At 36.9% G+C, this 19393-nt stretch overlaps 3 protein-coding genes across 3 annotated transcripts in view; 1 reads left to right on the top strand and 2 right to left on the bottom strand.

Moving 5' to 3' along the window:
* Positions 1–3625: 3625 nt before the first annotated feature.
* On the bottom strand, positions 3626–8614 carry psmb3 (proteasome 20S subunit beta 3). Its single transcript, XM_084128766.1, has 6 exons — positions 8452–8614; positions 7686–7870; positions 7475–7582; positions 5187–5364; positions 4987–5081; positions 3626–3806 (listed from the first exon to the last, which is right to left on the bottom strand). Exons 1-6 carry the CDS (start codon positions 8452–8454, stop codon positions 3758–3760), a joined length of 618 nt encoding a protein of 205 aa, XP_083984892.1. The 5' UTR covers positions 8455–8614; the 3' UTR covers positions 3626–3757.
* A 214-nt stretch (positions 8615–8828) lies between these two features.
* Positions 8829–11531, top strand: LOC311092241 (uncharacterized protein). The gene is made up of 4 exons (XM_084128765.1): positions 8829–8948; positions 9141–9234; positions 9322–9409; positions 10914–11531. The coding sequence occupies exons 1-4, from the start codon at positions 8921–8923 to the stop codon at positions 11466–11468; spliced, it is 765 nt and encodes a 254-aa protein (XP_083984891.1). The 5' UTR covers positions 8829–8920; the 3' UTR covers positions 11469–11531.
* Positions 11532–11986: 455 nt separating this feature from the next.
* unc80 (unc-80 homolog (C. elegans)) overlaps positions 11987–19393 on the bottom strand; it is a 59102-nt gene continuing 51695 nt past the window's right edge. Inside the window, exons 57-64 of the mRNA XM_084128764.1 lie at positions 19175–19340; positions 18744–18923; positions 17365–17512; positions 17123–17179; positions 16296–16377; positions 16089–16206; positions 14916–15121; positions 11987–13660 (exon numbers count right to left, since the gene is read on the bottom strand). Of these exons, the coding sequence (XP_083984890.1) occupies positions 13316–13660; positions 14916–15121; positions 16089–16206; positions 16296–16377; positions 17123–17179; positions 17365–17512; positions 18744–18923; positions 19175–19340 (1302 nt within the window). The 3' untranslated portion in view covers positions 11987–13315. The remainder of the gene's footprint in view (positions 13661–14915; positions 15122–16088; positions 16207–16295; positions 16378–17122; positions 17180–17364; positions 17513–18743; positions 18924–19174; positions 19341–19393) is intronic.

Raw genomic sequence — 19393 nt, 5'->3', positions numbered from 1 at the left:
AAAACATTTAAATAATGTATTATAAAGCTATAAATCAGAATATCAAAATGATTTCTGAAGGATCATGTGAGACTGAAGACTGGAGTCATGGCTGCTGAAAATTCAGCTTTGCATCACAGGAATAAATTACCTTTTAAAATATATTAGAATAGAAAAGTTATTTAAAAATAATATTTCACAATATTGTTGTTTTACTGTATTTTTAATCCAATAAATTCAGCCTTGGTGTGCAGAAGAGACTACCTTCATCTTCATATGTGTATTTGTGTGTGTATTCACATTGATCCATTTCATATATGGGCGTTACCTCAAACTATTTTATGATACATTTTCTGATCATGTCATGTGATTTCTTTAGCGGAGAACCTAAAAGCCTTATAAATAAAAAAAATACATCGAACTCCTGTAACCTTCCATTCACTCTTATCATGTTCCTTTTGTTCTCCCTCTGCAGACTTTTCACACCTCTTACGTGATGTCATTATTATTTTGTTTTATTCTGGCATTAAATCACTTGCCCAGAATGCCCACCCACTTCTCTTTGAACCCGATATACATCCATCCATCCATCCATTCTCCAAACCGATTTATGCTCTGTGACATGCCATGGCCACAGACGTGGGACACCTGGACGGATGGCCAGTCCACCACAGGGCTCACGCACACATCCACACATGTCATTCACACAATTTGGTGTCTCCAATTCATACACATTTACCCACCTATTACCTTTTGTCATATACTGGTGAAAGCTGCAAACTTAAATCCACAGAAATGTTGGAAATGTTTAAATAAAGGAAACCTAGTGCATATTGCATTACCAAAATGCATGTTAAATTCACTGCACATACAGAGATGGAGTTGGTGAGAAGTGAACCGAGGTGCACTGAGAACACCGTAAGATGAGCGCGTAACAGTGTTTCTCTTCACTCTGAAACACTCAGTGTTTCTCAGACTATTAAATCGCAGCTAAGGACTGTCTGAACTTTAATTTTATTATGATTAATTCTGCAGCCACATTTATTGTAATTTTACATTGTTTAATTATTAGGTTTTCATTGACTCACTAACTACCTGCAGTTCATGAACCCCCTATTTGAGAAACCCTGAACTAGACCAATGGAATAAACAGTTCAATCAGAATCCAATTAACAGCTCTGTCATTAAACCATATTTTTACAGATTAAACACTATTACTAATAAGCAAATCAATGCATGAAGAGAAAAATAAGTTATGTAAATTTTCATTGAAACTCCCCTCCATCCAATCAGATATTAGCCCCGCCAATTCAGCAAGGTAGGCCTATAAACTGCTTTCTACTGTGCGCCTCCCATATGAACTGCCTCAGGTGGAACTATAAGAGTTCTGATGACAAATGAAGCTTTAATCCTTGTACGCTTTCTACTCTATGATTGAAATGAAATGGTGTTATGTATGGATTCCTGAGTGAACAACTATAATTATGGACAAACTTTAATTCAATGGAGTTAACTTGAGGTTCGGGAGCGGGACCACGCCTCAACCAATCACCTGACTTCTCGAAACCTTCTTATATCGGGCCGTCCCTTACAGTACTGTTTGTCTAGTTCTCTCAAACTACCCTTCCCTCTCTCATCCATTCAACCATCTTTACCAACCCCCGTTCTCTCCCCTTCCAGATTGTATCAGGGGGCCATCACTCTGCCTACATTTAACTGAGATGGGCCGCCAACACCAGACTACCATCCCTTTCCCCCTTCCTCTTCATCCTCTCCCTATTCATCCCTATCTTTCTTCAATAAATAATTCTCCAACATTCATGGTTGTGCCCAGTCCTTGCTTGTGAACGGGCATTTGCTGCGTGACAGTGAGATGGAAGTAATGGGGCAATCCGTAAGCCTTATAGGCTATTAAGTAGGCCTAATCGGTTTCAAAAGTAAAGCCACATGACATAATGTGCTTGTTAATATGATTTTAGTGTTAAAAAATGACTCACTATGCTTTTCTGTGTAAATTTATCCAATTTTACAAATTTTTGCAACTGTTTAATCTGTAGAAATATGATGAATTCATTGACAGACTGTTAATAGGAATCTAATTGATCCATTTATTTGATTGTTCTAGTTCAGGGTTTCCCAAATGGGGGTTCATGAGGGAACTGTGTGTGGAGTTGATGAAAAGCTAAATAAATGGAATTTGAAATGATATTAATTAATCCACTAGCTCCTCCCCACTAGACATCCAGTGAGGAGGAGCGAATGCAATCTGGGCCTAATGGCTGGAGCTAGAATATCCTACCACACCCTAACTCTACCCACAACTCTATCCCTCCACCCCATGAGACGTCCAGAGAGGAGGAGCTGGATGTCTTGACTCTGCAGTGAGTAGCCTACCACTTGAAGCAGGGTCGGGCCTGGTTTGAACTTGAATGGGAGACCGGCTGGGAATACCAGGTGATATAAGATTTTGCTTTATCTTCACTGCTCAGCTAATACACTTCATTGCTCGGCTCTGACAGTTTTCCATTTATCCTTTCAAATTCAATTGTTTTATTTATTTTCTTTCGTTGTAGCAAAGGACAGCTCAGTCTCGTCATTCTTCTTTCCCCTCCAGTGGGCGATCAACAAGCTTTTTTTCTCTATCTACAACTCAGCGCTTGTTCTTTTAACCACTCCTCTCATCAGCCCAAACTTTTTTTAAGTGTTTTTTTTTAATTGGTTTTATTTTAATATTTATATATATGACTGTGAGTATAGGGCCTATTAATATTATTAATATATTATTATTTTAACTCTAATTCTAAAAATGAAGATATAAATATAATTGTTGTAAATTACAACTGTTCCGTAAAAAAAAAGAAAAAAAAGAAAAGAATATATGATAGGTCTAATTATCGGCCTCATAATTATTTGATTTTACGATGCAAGTTACAATTCTAAAGTTCTAGAATTCTACAAGTCTTTCTTTACTTTCAAACTTTTAGATCTTCGAGCTTATAGAAAACAGAACAAAACGGTTTCTTTTTTACGTGAATTGACAACCGAGTCAATTACTCGTAGCTTTTTATAATAAGCTCAGACTCTGGGTTTTTTTCCTGATTGTGTCAAGAAAATATTTAAACTAAGCCTCAGCGTCAGCAACACAGCGCAAAATTACAACAGCCTGGAAATACTGTTACTGCAGCTTGCACTGGCCACTCAGTACAGCCAGCCGATATTGAGATCAGTTTAACACATCCCCTATCACTCACACTACAAGGATTTGCATTAATTTATTGTTGTGCATCTTTTTATATGACTCCATTCTTTTACATGATCTGTGTTTTATTGAGTTTTATCTCAAAGTGGTCAAATGACTGTGATCCCGACTTTTTGAGATGAACAACATCTTGAGACTACAATGGATGTTTCCATGTGACCGCTGCAAATCCATGGCCACGTAGACACTGCAGCTAAATTTGGTTTTCAATCTCAGGAGGATAAAACTCCATTATTCATGGCACTATTGTTCTGGGAAAAATCAAATCCCTGTTTATGTGGTAAATCCTTTCTGGTAGTTTGGCATGAATTACCCAATCTGTCCCAATACTTTAAAACATCATAGAATTAGACCGCTTTTTCTCTCTCTGACCACATAACAAGCAAATGAGTAAATATCAGAAATTTTTATTGAACAATTCAATCTTTCTGTCTCAATTCAATGGGAAGGGGCAAATGCTATTTCAGTACAAAAAAAAAAGGGGTCGCAGGACAGGAAACACAGCAGTAGTAGTTTTCTCTAGTCCATTCTGGCCTTCAGGGTGCGTGTGGTTATCTTATCCTTCTCGCTGTGAAATAACCACATACACCAATTAACTCACTGAATTCAACTAGAAATGTAAAAATAAAAACACTTCATAGTCTGAATCTGTACCATGCATTACACTTCACACTTCAAGAGTGTGACTTCAAGAAATCAAACTAAATTAATTCCCCCGGGGGTCAAACATTTGGCATGACTAAGATTTTTAATGTTAATAAATAAGTCTCTTATACTCACCATGGCTGCATTTTATTTGATCATATTGTAAAACATTACATTTAAAAAACGTTTTCTATTTGAATATTATTTTTTTAAAGTAATTTATTCTTGTGATGGCAAAGCTGAATTTACTCCAGTCTTCAGTCACGTGATCCTTCAGAAATCATTCTAATATGCTGCTTTAGTGCTCAATTATTAATGATGTTTCTTATTATTATCAATGTTGAAAACATTGTTTTGCTCCTTAATATTTTTGTGAAAACTGATCATTTTTTTAAGAATTCTTTGATGCTTGAAAGTGAAAAAGAATCTATTTGAATTAGTAAAGACATTTATAATGTTATGAAATATATCTGTCACTTGAATCAATTTAATTGTCCTGGTTGAATAAAAATATACATTTTTATTTCCGTTTTTAACATCAACAAAAAAAAAGAAGAAAAAAAGATTACTTTCCCTAAACTTGTAAATGGTAGCATCATGGTTTCCATCAAAATATAAAGCAACAAACTGTTTTTAACATTGTTAATAATAAGAAATGTTTCTTGAGCAGCAAATCAGAATATTAGAATGATTTCTGAAGGATCATGTGACACTGAAGACTGGAGTAATGTTGTTGAAAATTCAGCTTTGCCATCCCAGTAATAAATTAAAATTTTAAATACATTAAAGTAGAAAACAGTTTTTTTAAACTGTATTATGTAATTATGTAATATTACGGTTATTACGGTTTTTTATCAAATAAATGCAGCCTTGGAGAGCAGAAGACTTCTTTCAAAAACATAACAAATCTTAAATATTCCAAACTTTTGACCCCCAGTGTATACAGTGAATAAAATAATTTAATAACTTAGTCTTAATGTTTTAAGTTCAGTAAAAATATGACAATCTTCACATAATGCGTTTTGTGCAGTTTAAAGTCAGTTGATTAAAAGTTAATGATTTTCATACTATAACTTCAGTTGATGTTTTGATGATACACTTACATGACATGAACAACGACTCCCATTCCAGACACTGCGTCTCTGTCAACAGCGTTCAGCATGGCCTGTGAGATGGTCTCAAACAAATCGTCTGGTTTCTAGAGAACACAATCAACAGCAACGTCTATGAGACTACCAGGTCTAGATCATAAACCAGCCTTCATGTCCAATACAGTAATGCACACAGGCTCTATTCCACCTACCATGTCAGGTTCCCATAGCGACTCGCACATGCCGTACATCTGCTCTGAGCAAGTACCGCTCACAACAAAGTCTTCTGTTACCATTGGGCATCCAATAAGATCAAGGGAGCAGATGAAGGGTTCGAAGGTCTTTGGGTCTAGACCAGCAATCACAGGCTCAATATAATACGGCCCAAACCTGAGAAAGGGACATGAAGGGTTGGAATTATGTACACAGTGTGCATGGGAATGTTATTTCAGAGAAAGACAAAGGTGTTAAACATTACATATCAGGGCAGTGTGTCCTGTTCCCTGTGCCTGGAAGCACACCAACAGCACACATTTCCCAACTCTTCCTAATCAAACACACCTGATTCAATCCATCAGCTCCTTAGTAGAAATGAAATGGATGGATCAGACAAAATGTGTACTGTTGGTGTGCATCCGGAGACAGGGTTGGAAACACTGGAAGGACACAGCGGTCTTTCCTGTCTCTCTGTAACACTGTCTTTATTTACAGTTTATTGCTCTGACCACATCTGCAGCATGTTCACACAGGTGATCAGGGACCCTGGACATCTTTCTTCAGGTGTTTTTCAGTAGAAAGGACTCTTTAGTGTCTTAAGCTATTGTAATTGCCCATTATCATCTGTAAACTGTTAGTGTCTTATGGACCGTTCCACGGGTACATGTGCAATAACTTTTTATGGCTCACTGAACAAGTGCGAAAAATATAGTTTAAACCCTTTCCATTAAAGATCTGAAAATCTTATTTGGATTTTACAAAATTATCTTTAAAATACAGTATCATAATAAAGAGACAATAAAAACAACTTTGTAAATCAAAACCACTCCTTTTCCTGGTAAAAATAAATAAATAAATAATAATAATTAACTTGATTTTTAAAAGTCTGTGACAGTTGAATGTAACATTTTTGAAAAGCCAAACTTATCAGTGTCTGAGTAACATGTCATTTATTTAAGCCACAAAATACACTTAATTCCGTAAAAATAAGTATAATGAACTACACGAAAAGCATTTCAATCATCTCCAGCACGTTTTATAATTACCCAAAATTCATACAGCTCCGGGCGAGGTGAACAGTATATTTAAGGAATTCTACGAGCATCTCTACAGATCAGAGGTGGGAGCGGAAAAACAACCTGGTATTGGATTTCTGTCAAAACTAAATCTTCCTCACCTAAATGATGAGCAGCACATTTTTCTCGATTCTCCAATAGAGTTTAAAGAACTAAAGGAGTCTCTAGAGTCAATGAATACGGGGTAAGGCCCCTGGTCTGGACCGTTTACCCCCGGGGCTGTATTTGGCGTTATGGGATCTAATTAGACCACTCCTTCTCGACTCCTTAAACTTTGCAATAGATACAGGTCGTTTCCACAGAGGTCAGAATACTAGTGCCCTTATCTTACTGGTTCTGAAAAAAGGGAAGAATCCCCATTGCTGTTCAAGCTATAGCCTGATTTCGTTAATTAGCACGGATGCCAAGGTATATGCTGAAGTTTTAGCCCAACGTTTAGGAACAGTCGCCAGCTCCCTATGACCAAACAGGATTTCTCATGGGACATTTTGCTATGGATAACGCACGACGGCGTCAGAAAATGATTGACGCATCCGACCTGGCTAACGAACAACGCGCTATCCTCTCACTAGAGGCTGAGAAAGCCTTCGACCGGGTCGAGTGGAGATACCAATGGTCTGTTTTAACTTGTTTTGTCTTTGGCTCTCGCTTTGTTCACATGATCCAAATTGTATACTAACTCCTGCACGGGTATCAACAGGTTTATGCTTTTCAAGAGCATTTCAGCTGAGTAGAGGCACAAGACAAGGGTGCCCATTATCACCATTGCTATTTGCAATTTCATTAGAGCCTCTGGCGCTGGCAATTCGTCAGGATCACATAATCTCCCGTCACTATAGGCGGTTCCAAACATTACATTTCTCTTTTTGTGGATAATATCTTACTGCATAAGTCTAACTTTTCCACTTCTCTCCCTCAATGTCTTAGAATATTTAAAGATTTTAGCAATGTGAGTGGCTACAAAATTAACTTGGAAAAGTGTCCTCCTCAATTCCAATTAGCAACACATTTAAATATTTAGGAAGTCAGATTTTTCCCACATTGCAGGATATTGCCAAGCAAAATATTAGTTCTTTATTTACTGCTATTCAGTGTTTTGTTCACTGAATGCATTTGCTGTTGAACTAATTGCTACATTTTCCAGCAAATAGTTTTTGTATTTGGTGCAAATTAACAGTAGCTAGCAAGAAAATAAGTGCATTTTTTACCTCCTCTCATACAGAAGATTGGACACCATGCTCATGAAGGTCTTCGGCTTGATCTGACGACCTTCCTTCAGTTCATACAAGTTCAAGCGGAACTTCAGCCTTTGAGATCTAAAATAAAAGGGAAAGGTAAAAGCCGAAAAGTATTAAAGATCAAATCACAAGTGTTGTTTAAAATCATAAGATTATAATGCATCTAAAATTGTATTCTTACACTGTCTGTACATCTGTGGCAAGACCTGCCAGTCCGATGTAGAGGCGATCTCCCATGGGGAATAACTTCTGGAAGTCTGTGGTAACCAGCTGTGCCTGGATGCCAAACCTCCGGTCTGATGCTATCGCCACACATTCCTTTCCCCGCATCGCCATGACAGCACCTCCATTATATGACATAATAGACTATAGGCAGAAGACAGTAAGACTAAGATTAAGAAACTGCAATTTATATACACTCATATACATTTTATTATATAGAATTAAAAACTAAAACGTAGTTTTGATAATATAATATTATACCACTAGGAACACAGCAATTGTTATCCAATTACACATCTGAAATGTTTACAAATGATCATTTGATAAAATAAAAAAAAAGTTCAAATACTGAATTTCCCTTCTAATACCGATACAATTATGAAAGTTATGATATATAGCACGTCTATGCATGATTAATCCACCATCCATATTTGGCCCAGGCAGCCAAGTGCAACTGTTAGTTTCGTTTTAAACATGACTAGGGAATAATAATAATAATTCAGCATAATAGCACTCACTCGATATAACTAAAGAGTATTGTGCGTGTGGAATGCTCATATATATATATATATATATACAAAATACTTAAGATATGTAGTTTGAACGTTAGGATACATTACTTTATAACAACTTCCAGTAAAGATGAGAAGGCAAATGAGCTACAGTGCTAATAAATACGATCGCATTCAGCAAACGCAATCATTTCTTCAAACGTGTTCACTTACCATGATGACAAATGTAAAGCAAGCACTAATACGAAGAACTATTTGAAAGATTTGATTATGTTATGCAGAAAATATAGCTGCAGACCGGGTAACACACGGTGACTACACACTTTCTTTCAAGCGCTGCTAACGTTAGTTGTTCCTGCTCGCGTCACTTCCTACAGTCGCAACCACTACAGCGCCCCTGCTGGAGAAGATCCTCAGCTGATGTCTCATTAAACCACTTTTCTCCTTACTTTGATATTAAACGCATAAATAATTAAAATCGTTTTCGAATCGTGCCCATGTAACATATTATATAGTTTTTTTGAATTGTGATTTATTTGAAATCAGTCACGGAAAACAACAACCAACTAAAACAAGTCTGTTGCACTTGACGATAGGGGGCGCTAATGTTGTAATTCATTCTCACCCACAAGAGAGAAAGAACAGCAGAAGAAAACAATGCTAAACAAAACAAACAAATAAAATGGGTTCGGAAGAAGGAGTCTTTAAATGCAAGTAGCACGTTTTTTATGTCAGAATGTATCGGTTTATGATTAGCCTGATTTCTTTACTTCCAAAAAACGTAATGCTTCAACAATAACAACATGCTGATATCATGAAATTGTCAATGTATGTCTGATTCCCCTTTCAAGTAGTAGTGGTAAAAGGCAAAATATCGTTACCAGTCGTCTCTATGCATTTAGGGACTGATGCCAACACGGCAGATCTGATTGTGTGGAGAGTCAGAAACAACAGTCTGTTTACAGGCAGAAGAAATGCAGCCATTAAAGCCTTTGAGTGAGTGAAACCAGTCCTGACTTTACTGAGTGCTATTATGCCTTCTTCTTTTTACTTATTTGATGCTGTTGATCTTTCCATCTACAGGCTGTATGTGAAAGAGAAACAGCTGGAAGGGAAAGTGACCCCTGCATGGGTTCGAAAGAAGTGGGAGAATCTAAAACAAAAGTATAAGGTTCATCACCATGCTTTAATTCTTTAGCTTGTTTGCAAGTCACATGTCTGCAGAAATCAATTAAATACAATGGAAATACTAATGAATTACTCGTCTTGAAGGTAACTGTTAAATGACATGACATTTTTGTCTGGATCTATGGGTGTGAAGTCAAAGATGTCAGGGTACAACTGTCCCGAAGAAAAAAAACTTTATTGATATGAAAAAATGATTGATAAGAAAATCTTATCATTTTTTTTTTTAAACGAAGTGCTTCATTGCTTATTATTATTTTAAAAAGCTTGCCAAATCAAAATCATGAGGTACAACCACAACCAAACATGCAAATATAAATAAATAAACATTAAATTATGTAATAGAGTGTCAGTGTCAAGGTCAGTAATCCTCTTAACAGAGAAGTTAAGGTTGGTAGTTTTGGTTGTAAAATGTCATGTGCTGTAAGTCCCTCTAGTTATTAATTTATTTATAAAAAAAAAAAAAAAAAAACCATGATAATTGCAAAAATTATAAAATACGTAAAATATATATATATAAAAAAAACAAAAACATTTAAACATAGGGGTGTAAACAATATATCGTATCACAATATATCGCAATACAAAAATGCAACAATATGCATCGTGGATAGTGACAATATGTATTGTGTTTAGTTCACCCAAAATAAAATTTCTGTGTAAGGAAAAAATTCAAGTTTTCAGAGTTTTAGTGTCAGTACTACATTTAACTACTATATATAATGTATAATAATGCAATGCTGAATATTTGATAATGCCAAATGTCTTATGTTACCAGTAAAAAGTAGCCTACATTATTTTAAACATATCTAGTCAGTGAAAGAGAGCAAGCATATTTGTCTAAAATAATTCTGTATTTTCAGCTTCAGAATCATAAATATATTTAATCTGGTGTTACCATTGTCCTGTGCATTGGGTTACCAAATACCAGCACCAAGTCCAAGGCTATTCATTTACACCCACAATGTAATACCAAATTTAGCATTTTAATCGACAGTACATTTTTTGTTCACCTTTTACTATATGTCTTGTAGTATCGCAAAAATATCGTATCGTGAGTTCAGTATCGTGATATACGTATCGAATCGTTACATGAGGGTACCGTTACACCCCTTTTTTCTCTTTCAAGATGCAAGGAAAACATCTTAAAACTTGACTGATAAATTGAAACCTTTCTTGAAAATTATATAAAAGAATCAGACGAATCAACACTAACATAATATGGACAACTGATGGGAAGATGGTTAGAATGTCTCAATTTAAATATATTATTGTTATTTAATGACTTTTTTTTCCCATCTGCTTTTTTTCCGATGGAAATTGGCAGGTGCTGTGAATTCTGCAAACAAATATTTGGCAACAAACTTTACATCAATATTATCTTCAAAATCTTTCAAAACCATATGAAACCAACATGAATACAAAGAGCACATTTCTAATAACACGGTACATGTACCTGCAATTCATTTGTCTTTGATTATTTATTGCAGGACCTCAAAAGCCTCAGTATGGTGGGAGGAGACACAGCAATTGCAACCTGGAAGTGGTATGCAATCATGGATGGTGCACTGAGTGGCGAGATCCCCCTCAACCATTTCATCAAGCCGGACCAAGTGTCCTCATTTGCTCAGGACGCTCCTCCCATCAAGCAGAGAAAGGAAGAGGATTGGTTGATAATCCTGCGGGAGATGGAGAGGAGACAGGAGGAACGAGAGAGACAAGCGGCGGAGAGGGAGGATGAGAGAGACAGACGGGCTGCAGCGAGAGAAGAAGAGCGAGACCGACGGGCTGCAGAGAGAGAGGTGGAAAGAGATCGAAGGGCTGCAGAGAGAGAAGAAATGAGAGAGGGACAGGTGCTGGAGAGGGAGGAGAGGAGGGAACGGGAAATGTTTGCCAGAGAGGACCGGTGGGAGAAAGAGATGCTGGCTAGAGAAGAACGACATGAAAGGGAATGGAGAGAAAGAGAGGAGAGGAGAGAAAGAGAAGCTGATGCTAGAGATGAAAGGCTCTTTAAAGTCCTCGAGACATTTGTGGCCAACAAGTAAAACTTACTGATAGTTACATTCCAAGAATCGCCTATTTTCTGCTAATAAACTGTTTTGCATTGCCATGATGTGTCTAGTTCTTTTGAACAATAAAAAAAAATATAAAAAAAATAGGTAAAACTTTACAATAAGGTTTCATTAGTTAACATTGGTTAACTACATTAGTTAACATGAACTAATAATGAACTGCACTTCTACAGCATTTATTAATCGTTGTTAATGTTAATTTCACATTTACTAATACGTAATTAAAATCAAAATTTGTATTTGTTAACATTAGTTAATGCACTGTGAAGTAACATGAACAAACAAATAACAACTGTATAAAATTAACAAAGATGAACATATACAGTAACAAATGTATGGTTCACGGTTAGTTCATGTTTGTTAATACATTAACAAATGAAACCTTGTTGTAGTGTTACCAAAAAGTCAGTATTACTCTCACAAATCCAACAAATAAAATTAATTTAGTAATTATACTAATTAAAATAATCCAACAAGACAACACCAACATGTCATGATTTAAATTTTTATTATTGAACAAATCGAACAGATAGCAACACATTAGACGAGAAAACAATATACCCACAAATCAGCACACACAGAAACACAATACCTGCTGAGCTTTTACATTCTGAGGGGATTCAGGTAACACAGAGTGAGACATTCAGTGAATTAAGTTTCTATTTTAACATTGAACGTTATGTAGAAGAATTTGTAAGGTATCTGAAAAAAGGTTATACTGTATTTTAGAGTCAGATTAAGCAAAAGTTGAGGTAACACTTTATTTTAAGGTACTTACTATAGTAATAACAGTAAATTATGCATAATCACAAGTAACTCTAAACCAAACCATAACACTACAGTAAGTACATGTAGTTAATTAATATCACGCAGTACTTAATTGAGTAATTACAATATAACAGCGTCAACTTAAAATAAAGTGTAACCAAAGTTGAATTGGGCCTCAATGAACAAAGGAATCAACACTAACACAAGCAGGACAACATCTGGGAAGATGCTTAGAATTTTTCTATTTAAATATATTTATTTTATTTAAATACTTTATATTGAATTGCTTATTGTCCTTATGTCTATTATGTCTATCAAATATCTGGCAACAAACTTGGCATCAATATTATACAAGCATCGTTTTTTTTCTGAAAATAAAGTATTTATAATATTTATTCTAAATATCTCATTTTCATATAATCCTCTAAATAAATACTTTAAGAGATGACAAATATTTAGAATACATCTATATAATTACACAATGAGTATCTGTAGTTAATATATGATTATTAATGATTTTCACAGAATACTTATTTAATTTAAAATTATGTAATTTATCTCACTAAAGACTGAATGGTACAACACAGGTTAATCAGTTTTCATTGACTGGAGGAATTAAAGGGATAGTTCACCCAAAAATGAAAATTCTGTCATCATTTACTCACCCTCAAGTTGTAACAAACCTGTATGAATTTCTTTCTTCTGCTGAACACAAAAGAAGATATTTTGAAGAATATGGGTAACCAAACAGTTGATGGATCCCATTGACATCCATAGGATGGGAAAATCCCATACTATGGAAGTCAATAGGGCCCATCAAACTTGAGGGTGAGTAAATGATGACAGAATTTGAATTTTTGGGTGAACTATCCCTTTAAGCACAGTGCTTCATAAATACTTATATTGATTGCAAAGCATGGCACATCAGCTTATTATGTTTGATCAGAGTTGACAAAGAAAAATTCAAGTTATTCAAGAAATCTGATCACAGGAGAGCCCTGCCACTTCCTGTTATACTAGCACAGTATTGCACATCCCGAAGCGGGACATTCTCAGACGTGAGACTCGTCCAGATCCAGGTCAACAGGGGACAGGAGGAGCGGAGAGCGGGCATGGGGTATGAGCAGCGAGGTCAGGAGTGGGTTCTCCGTGCCACGGTCCTCTTCTGTACTATTGGAGGTGTCAGTGTTTTGCAGAAGCCCAGAGGTCTCCTCATCCTCTGGACTTTCTCTGATCTGTGTTGGGACCAGCCGGGACGGTGTACTCAGGACAGAGAGGGGAGGAGGAAGAGGGGAACAGGCTCTAGAAGCAGAGCTGGAGGCGGCAGAGGGGGTGGGAGACAGACTGCTTCTTACACTCTCCTGATCTTTCCTTTCTTTATTCTCATAGTGAAAGACCTACAGTCAAAATAGAGCAAGTGCAAGTTGTAAGCTGTTGAATTTAGAGGTATAAATTCAATTTTAAAGACACAATGTCTCCATAACAGTCAGAAATTGACTTTTCCAATATTTGCCCCCTGGAATTGATTTCCAGGTGTTTTTTTGTTTTTTTTAAACCTTATTAAATATATATTAAATATTAAATACTCTTTTATGTCACATACTTGAATATAAATATAACCAAAGTATCTTTCTAACAATATAAATATGATTCAGCACATCAGATTCTTGCATCAATTGCAAGTGCACAAATACATGGTGATTAAACATTTAGGTGAGATAACTGTAATTAAAAGAAATTATTTCAATTCTGAAATATGACCCATCTCCCCCCTGAAATCAAAAAGGGAATTCTCCCCCATTTTTTGAGGACATTGTACAGTCAAAACAATTTGTAATATATCACAATACGTTATCAGCATAGCGCAAAATGTTTAAAATCACAATAATGTCGTATCGTGGCTTAAGTATATTGATAATATCGTATCATGGGGCCTCTGGTGAATATTATGACAAAAACACTGTCAATTATTGCTCTTTATAATGTAATAATGATTATTATTGTTGATTAATAGAATACATTAAAAGTGGGAAAATATTCTGGCTACACTGACAAAAGTTAAAGAACCGTTTATGAATTACTTTGATAATTACGTATTATAAAATCAAGACTTCACATTGGTTATTCACATTGCCATTTATGATGAGAGAATTCAAAGGAGTACAGATTAAAGTCAGGGAGCGCTCACTGAAACAAAACTCCAGAATTTTCAGTGACTAATCTAAATGATTGGCCATAAGCTCAACAGAAACGTGTGTGATTGGTTATAATTAATTCCCAACGCTGCAAAATAAGCATAAATAGAAATCTAATGCAATGTGAGCAACGTAATGCAGCAACTGACACTTTTCATTTAATTCATTTTCACATTTCGCTTTATTGCGAGTTGCGACAGACAATAGATTTAGTAGAGCCTATAATTGAACAGATGCAGTTTTTCCCCCTTATCATGAATTTGGGGGACATTTGATGGCACTTTTTACTCCAAGCTACTGTTAATTTCCAACCCTGGTCAAGTTCACTCAATGCACCCAAACTTTTCATGTACTGTATATTTCAAACTAGACCTTATGAACGTGTCATTTTAAACTAAGAATGTGTGTAACCCAACAACTCTGCAAGCTTTCATTTGAACACTGTTCTTAATCAGACCTGTGGCAATGCTGGTTTGTGCTGAGCAGTTTTGATGCTAGGTGATGAGGACTCGGATGCGGTGGAAGGACAGTCAATGCTCAGCTTCCCGACCTCTGTGACCCCTGTTAGGCCACTGCTGGGGCTGGCAGTGGCAGTGGGAGATCTGCCCGCTGCTTCCTGCTGGGTCTCAGTGAAAGTCACAGACCTCTTTTGGTCACCATGTGCTTAGGAAAAAATAAGAGATTCATTAGACACCCCTGAGCCTCGTTTGCATTTATGCATGTGGCAGACACCTTTATCCAAAGTGACGCACATTGCATTCAAGGTGTACATTATTAGTGCATGCGATTTCCTTGGAATCGAATCCATAACATTGGTGTTGTTAGCACCAAGCAAGCACTACTGTTTGCCCTACAGACTCTTCCATATATAATTCTCATAGTGGCCATTTGAGCTGATGTCATTAACCCTACAAGACCATATTAATTAAATTTGATACATGGCTTTCTAAGGCCTCTACATCCTAAATGTGACCAATGCTTTTCCAAAATTACCTTTTTTATATGACCTACTACATATCTTCTGCCCCCTGGTGGATTATTCATGCTCTTCAGGAAGTAGAAGAACTTTTAATATTATTTCCATATTTATTGGAATATGTATATTCGCATATTTATTATTTCACTTTTTGCTCAGACAAAGTATTGCAATATATTGATATCTCAAAATGAATATTAAGTGTATTTAAACAACTTATAGACATTAGGTATATTTCATTGCTTATACCTCAAATACCTACTGTGTAATTTAGTACATTTTCAATGTGATTTTTCTCTGTTTTTTAAATATACTATGCCCACCACAATATCAAAAAAGTATTATTTTTTTATTTAGATTGGGAACTGATATGTATTTTTTATATATATATGCAGCCTGCTCTGTCATTAAAAAAATATATGATAGCAAAAACATTGTTGTAGTAAAGATTTTAATAATTTCAATTCTTGTTCATAATAATGTTTGTTTTTTTACATTATTATACATGCTATATATATTTTGTCAAAAGACTCAATAGACTAGATGATTACATCTATTTTCTGGATTATTATTTTATATATCAGGCCTTCAGGGTTAAATATGCCAAATGTTGTGCACATTTTTCACGTAGTCATACAAACAAACAACACGTACCTCTGTCGATTGGTTTATTCTTAGGCTGAACGCTCCTGCGGGTTGTTGAGAGTCTGGCTCCCTGACGCCCACGAGACTCGTCCTGCACCCTCGGGATAGACAGCAGGGGTCGCCGCAGCTACAAGACACAGCGCCTTAATTTCATGCCTTAACATAATACACCGAATGCAAAAAATCTGAGCATTATAAATAAGACTGAAAGCTCACCTGCCTAAGTCCTCTCTTCCGACCGAGAGGCGGCTGAATGAGCAGATTCTGCTGTCCTGGTTCACTCTGCACACTGGCAACCCTGCAGAATAAAGCCGAGGGAAAGACACACAAACAGAGCCGATGAGCTTGAACTCCTTGGAGAGCTGAACACAATCCCTGTTAAATCCTCCTAATAAATGGGAGAGTTAAGAGGAAATGTGTCCCTTCCACAAATCCCCATCAGTCCATAGCCCTCCACCAATCAAACACAGGGACAGGGACGAATCAGAAAGCATGAATCACAGGTCAGAACCTGCAATGTCATCAACAAAAAAACAAAGGGGAATAGAGAAGCTGGTATAGCAGTGTGAGCAGGACGTAACCCCCCATTTGAACTAAGCCATTTCTGGCAATAATTGAATTTATGAGTTTCATATGATGGCAGATCAGAAAACGCATTTTTAAATGTCTAATTGTCCACTTTAAACCTGCTAGACCAAACCCCCCCAGCCCCACAGATTGGCCCCCCAAAGAGGAACTCCAATTTGAGCAGCAAAAAGCCTGAAACATGAGTGGACACCATGACACCATGAGGCTCACTGGAGATGACATGAGTACCACAGAGTGATAATACGTAAACTGGCATCATTGTCTCTTGCCAAGAGAGAGAGAGAGAGTGAGAGAGAGAGAGACAGGAAGAAACAGTGACTTGGAGAGGATGAGAAGAGAAAGAGAGAGAGAGATCCTAGTGAGAATTCAAGTTGGATGTGATGAACAGGGAAGGCAGGCCCAGCCCCGGCACACAGACGGTGAGACACTGCACACACAGGGCCGTGACACTGTACCTAGACAGGTTACCCTCCTCCAGAAGCCCCTGGGATTCATCTAGCACATTGGGTTCACTGTAGAGTTGGGCAGGGAACAAGATTAGGGGAATAATAAGAGAGACATGCAACCCCCCAGCTGTAGATCAGCCCCCTCTTAAAGGGAAAGATAAGGTAAGATTGGATAAATAAGGTTGTTATAGACAGTTTCTGTTGCTTTCAGTCTACATGAGCTTTAGTTTTGAAGTGGGGTGCTTGTTTACCTGTGACTGGGCAGCATGGTGCTTATGCCTGGTTCAGGCTGAGTGGCGGCTGAGCCCGTGGCGTGACTGGAAAAACGCCGCTGGGAAATGAGCCTGGGGAGGAAAGCTTCGTGCTCACTTACCACGCTGGGGATGCTAATGGAGTCATCTGAAAATGACAGAGTAAGAGTTAATATGGATCATTCAGTAATAGTAACATTGGCTTCTAAGTGCTTCTAAAATTCCTCAGCAATGAAACCCATCAATTTTACATTAAACTCAGCATGCTGCATTAAATAATTTCTAATAATTATTTTATGCTAGGTCACGCTAAATAATTTAGCATTTATGACTGTTTTAAAATTACACCTTTGATTAAAATAATCTACATTAAAAGGCAACCAAGTAACACTACTTACAATAACACAACTGAATTTCATGATGCCATTTAATGGAAGGCATTACAAAAATACTAGTATTGACATCCATACCATTATTTACTCATCGTTGTGTCCATGGGCATAGCTTGACATCTGAGCTTGGGGGGTCGGGGTTTTTTGGGGGTAGACCGTGCCAGTCGCTTTGGTCAGTCACCATTTTAGTCACATTTGAGCTTTTCTATAGTAAACCTACATATTCACACTCCGTGTAACTCCATATATAATAATATTTAAGTGAGAGAGAGGAGAGAGCACGCATGAGTCTGTTTTGCCATGTTAAACTAGCGTGCAATAAACACTTCTCAGCAAATAAAGGAGTCAAGAATTACTCACCCTCTGCTTTAAAACAGACATCTGCTGGGCTGTTATCCAGCAAAATGCAGATTCATCACAAGACAACAACTTGCACAAATGAGATTGGGGGAGAAGTTAGTAAGTTTGACTGGATTTATTTATTAAATTTTCTTTACGAAATTTATTTACGAAATAATTCAAAACGTATTAAAATACCTACATTATATGCATATTTACTTTTTGAGTTGAACAAATCATTTATTTGTAAAACTACATAGTAGCATCTTTCAGTCACCTCCCTGCAAGCTACGCCCATGGTTGTGTTGCTTTAAACCTACATGACTTTCTCTCTTTTGAAGGAAAGTTTCTTTCTCTCCATGCAATTAGCCTACAAACAATTTGGATGGTACATAAAAGCACCTTAAAAGTAGTCAATTTGGCTTGTGCATTACAGTACAAGTCATATATACGTCACATATATATTTATGAACAGAGACTGGTCTTTTAAGTCACATCTTTTCGATCAACAGGTTGAAATAGTTTACAAAGAAAGAAAGTTAATCTGATTTGTAATGAGTAATGACACATGGGTTAATGATGATAAAATAAAAAAATTCTGAGTGAACTAGGCCTTTAAGCATAAACTAAAGAAGAAGAATTACACACTTTCCTCCTCCTCCTCATCGGTACGACTGAGTGTATCCTGTGAGGGCTGGCGTGAGGGTTGGCTCTCCTGCTCCCAGACAGTTCCTGTACCAGTGTTGGAGCGAGACATGGTGGCGAGACTTAACCTGTATGCAGAGGTGGACGTGCCAACAGTACTGATGGAAGTCTTTCCCTGGTATGCTGAATAAAAAAAAAGGGGGAGAGATAGACAGAAAACCATTTCACGTTACATTTAATCCTAGGTTAATGTATTTTTTAACCCCGGGTTAAATCTGGGTAAAATTGATTACAAACGCAGGACCAGTGTGGAACATGATTAGCCCATGGTTAAGGATGACCCAGGGTTAACAAAGTGTGACAAAACCTGACAGATGGGTAGGTAAACTTTTGATTTATAAGTAATACTGTATATCAATTAAGCCAGTTCTCACCGGAGCCGCTGTGTACAGCCTCTTTCAGGATCTTGAGCTCGTTGCTGAACTCAGCAAACAGAGAGCTCTTGCAGAGGGAACGTGGGATGAAACGACGCTCTAGTTGCTCTGCGATATGGTGACGGGCTGTGATCTCCTCCTGAGACTCAGCCGGCTGGGTCAACAGCTGAAAGTAGAGATATGAGGACTTGTTCATGGGCATCAACTTTATGGAAGCAC

Source organism: Abramis brama (genome assembly GCF_963993115.1).
Source record: "Abramis brama genome assembly, chromosome: 11".
In the NCBI taxonomy this organism is placed as follows: domain Eukaryota; kingdom Metazoa; phylum Chordata; class Actinopteri; order Cypriniformes; family Leuciscidae; genus Abramis; species Abramis brama.
Note: the sequence above shows the minus strand (reverse complement) of the source record. Positions and strands in the feature narration are given on the sequence as shown.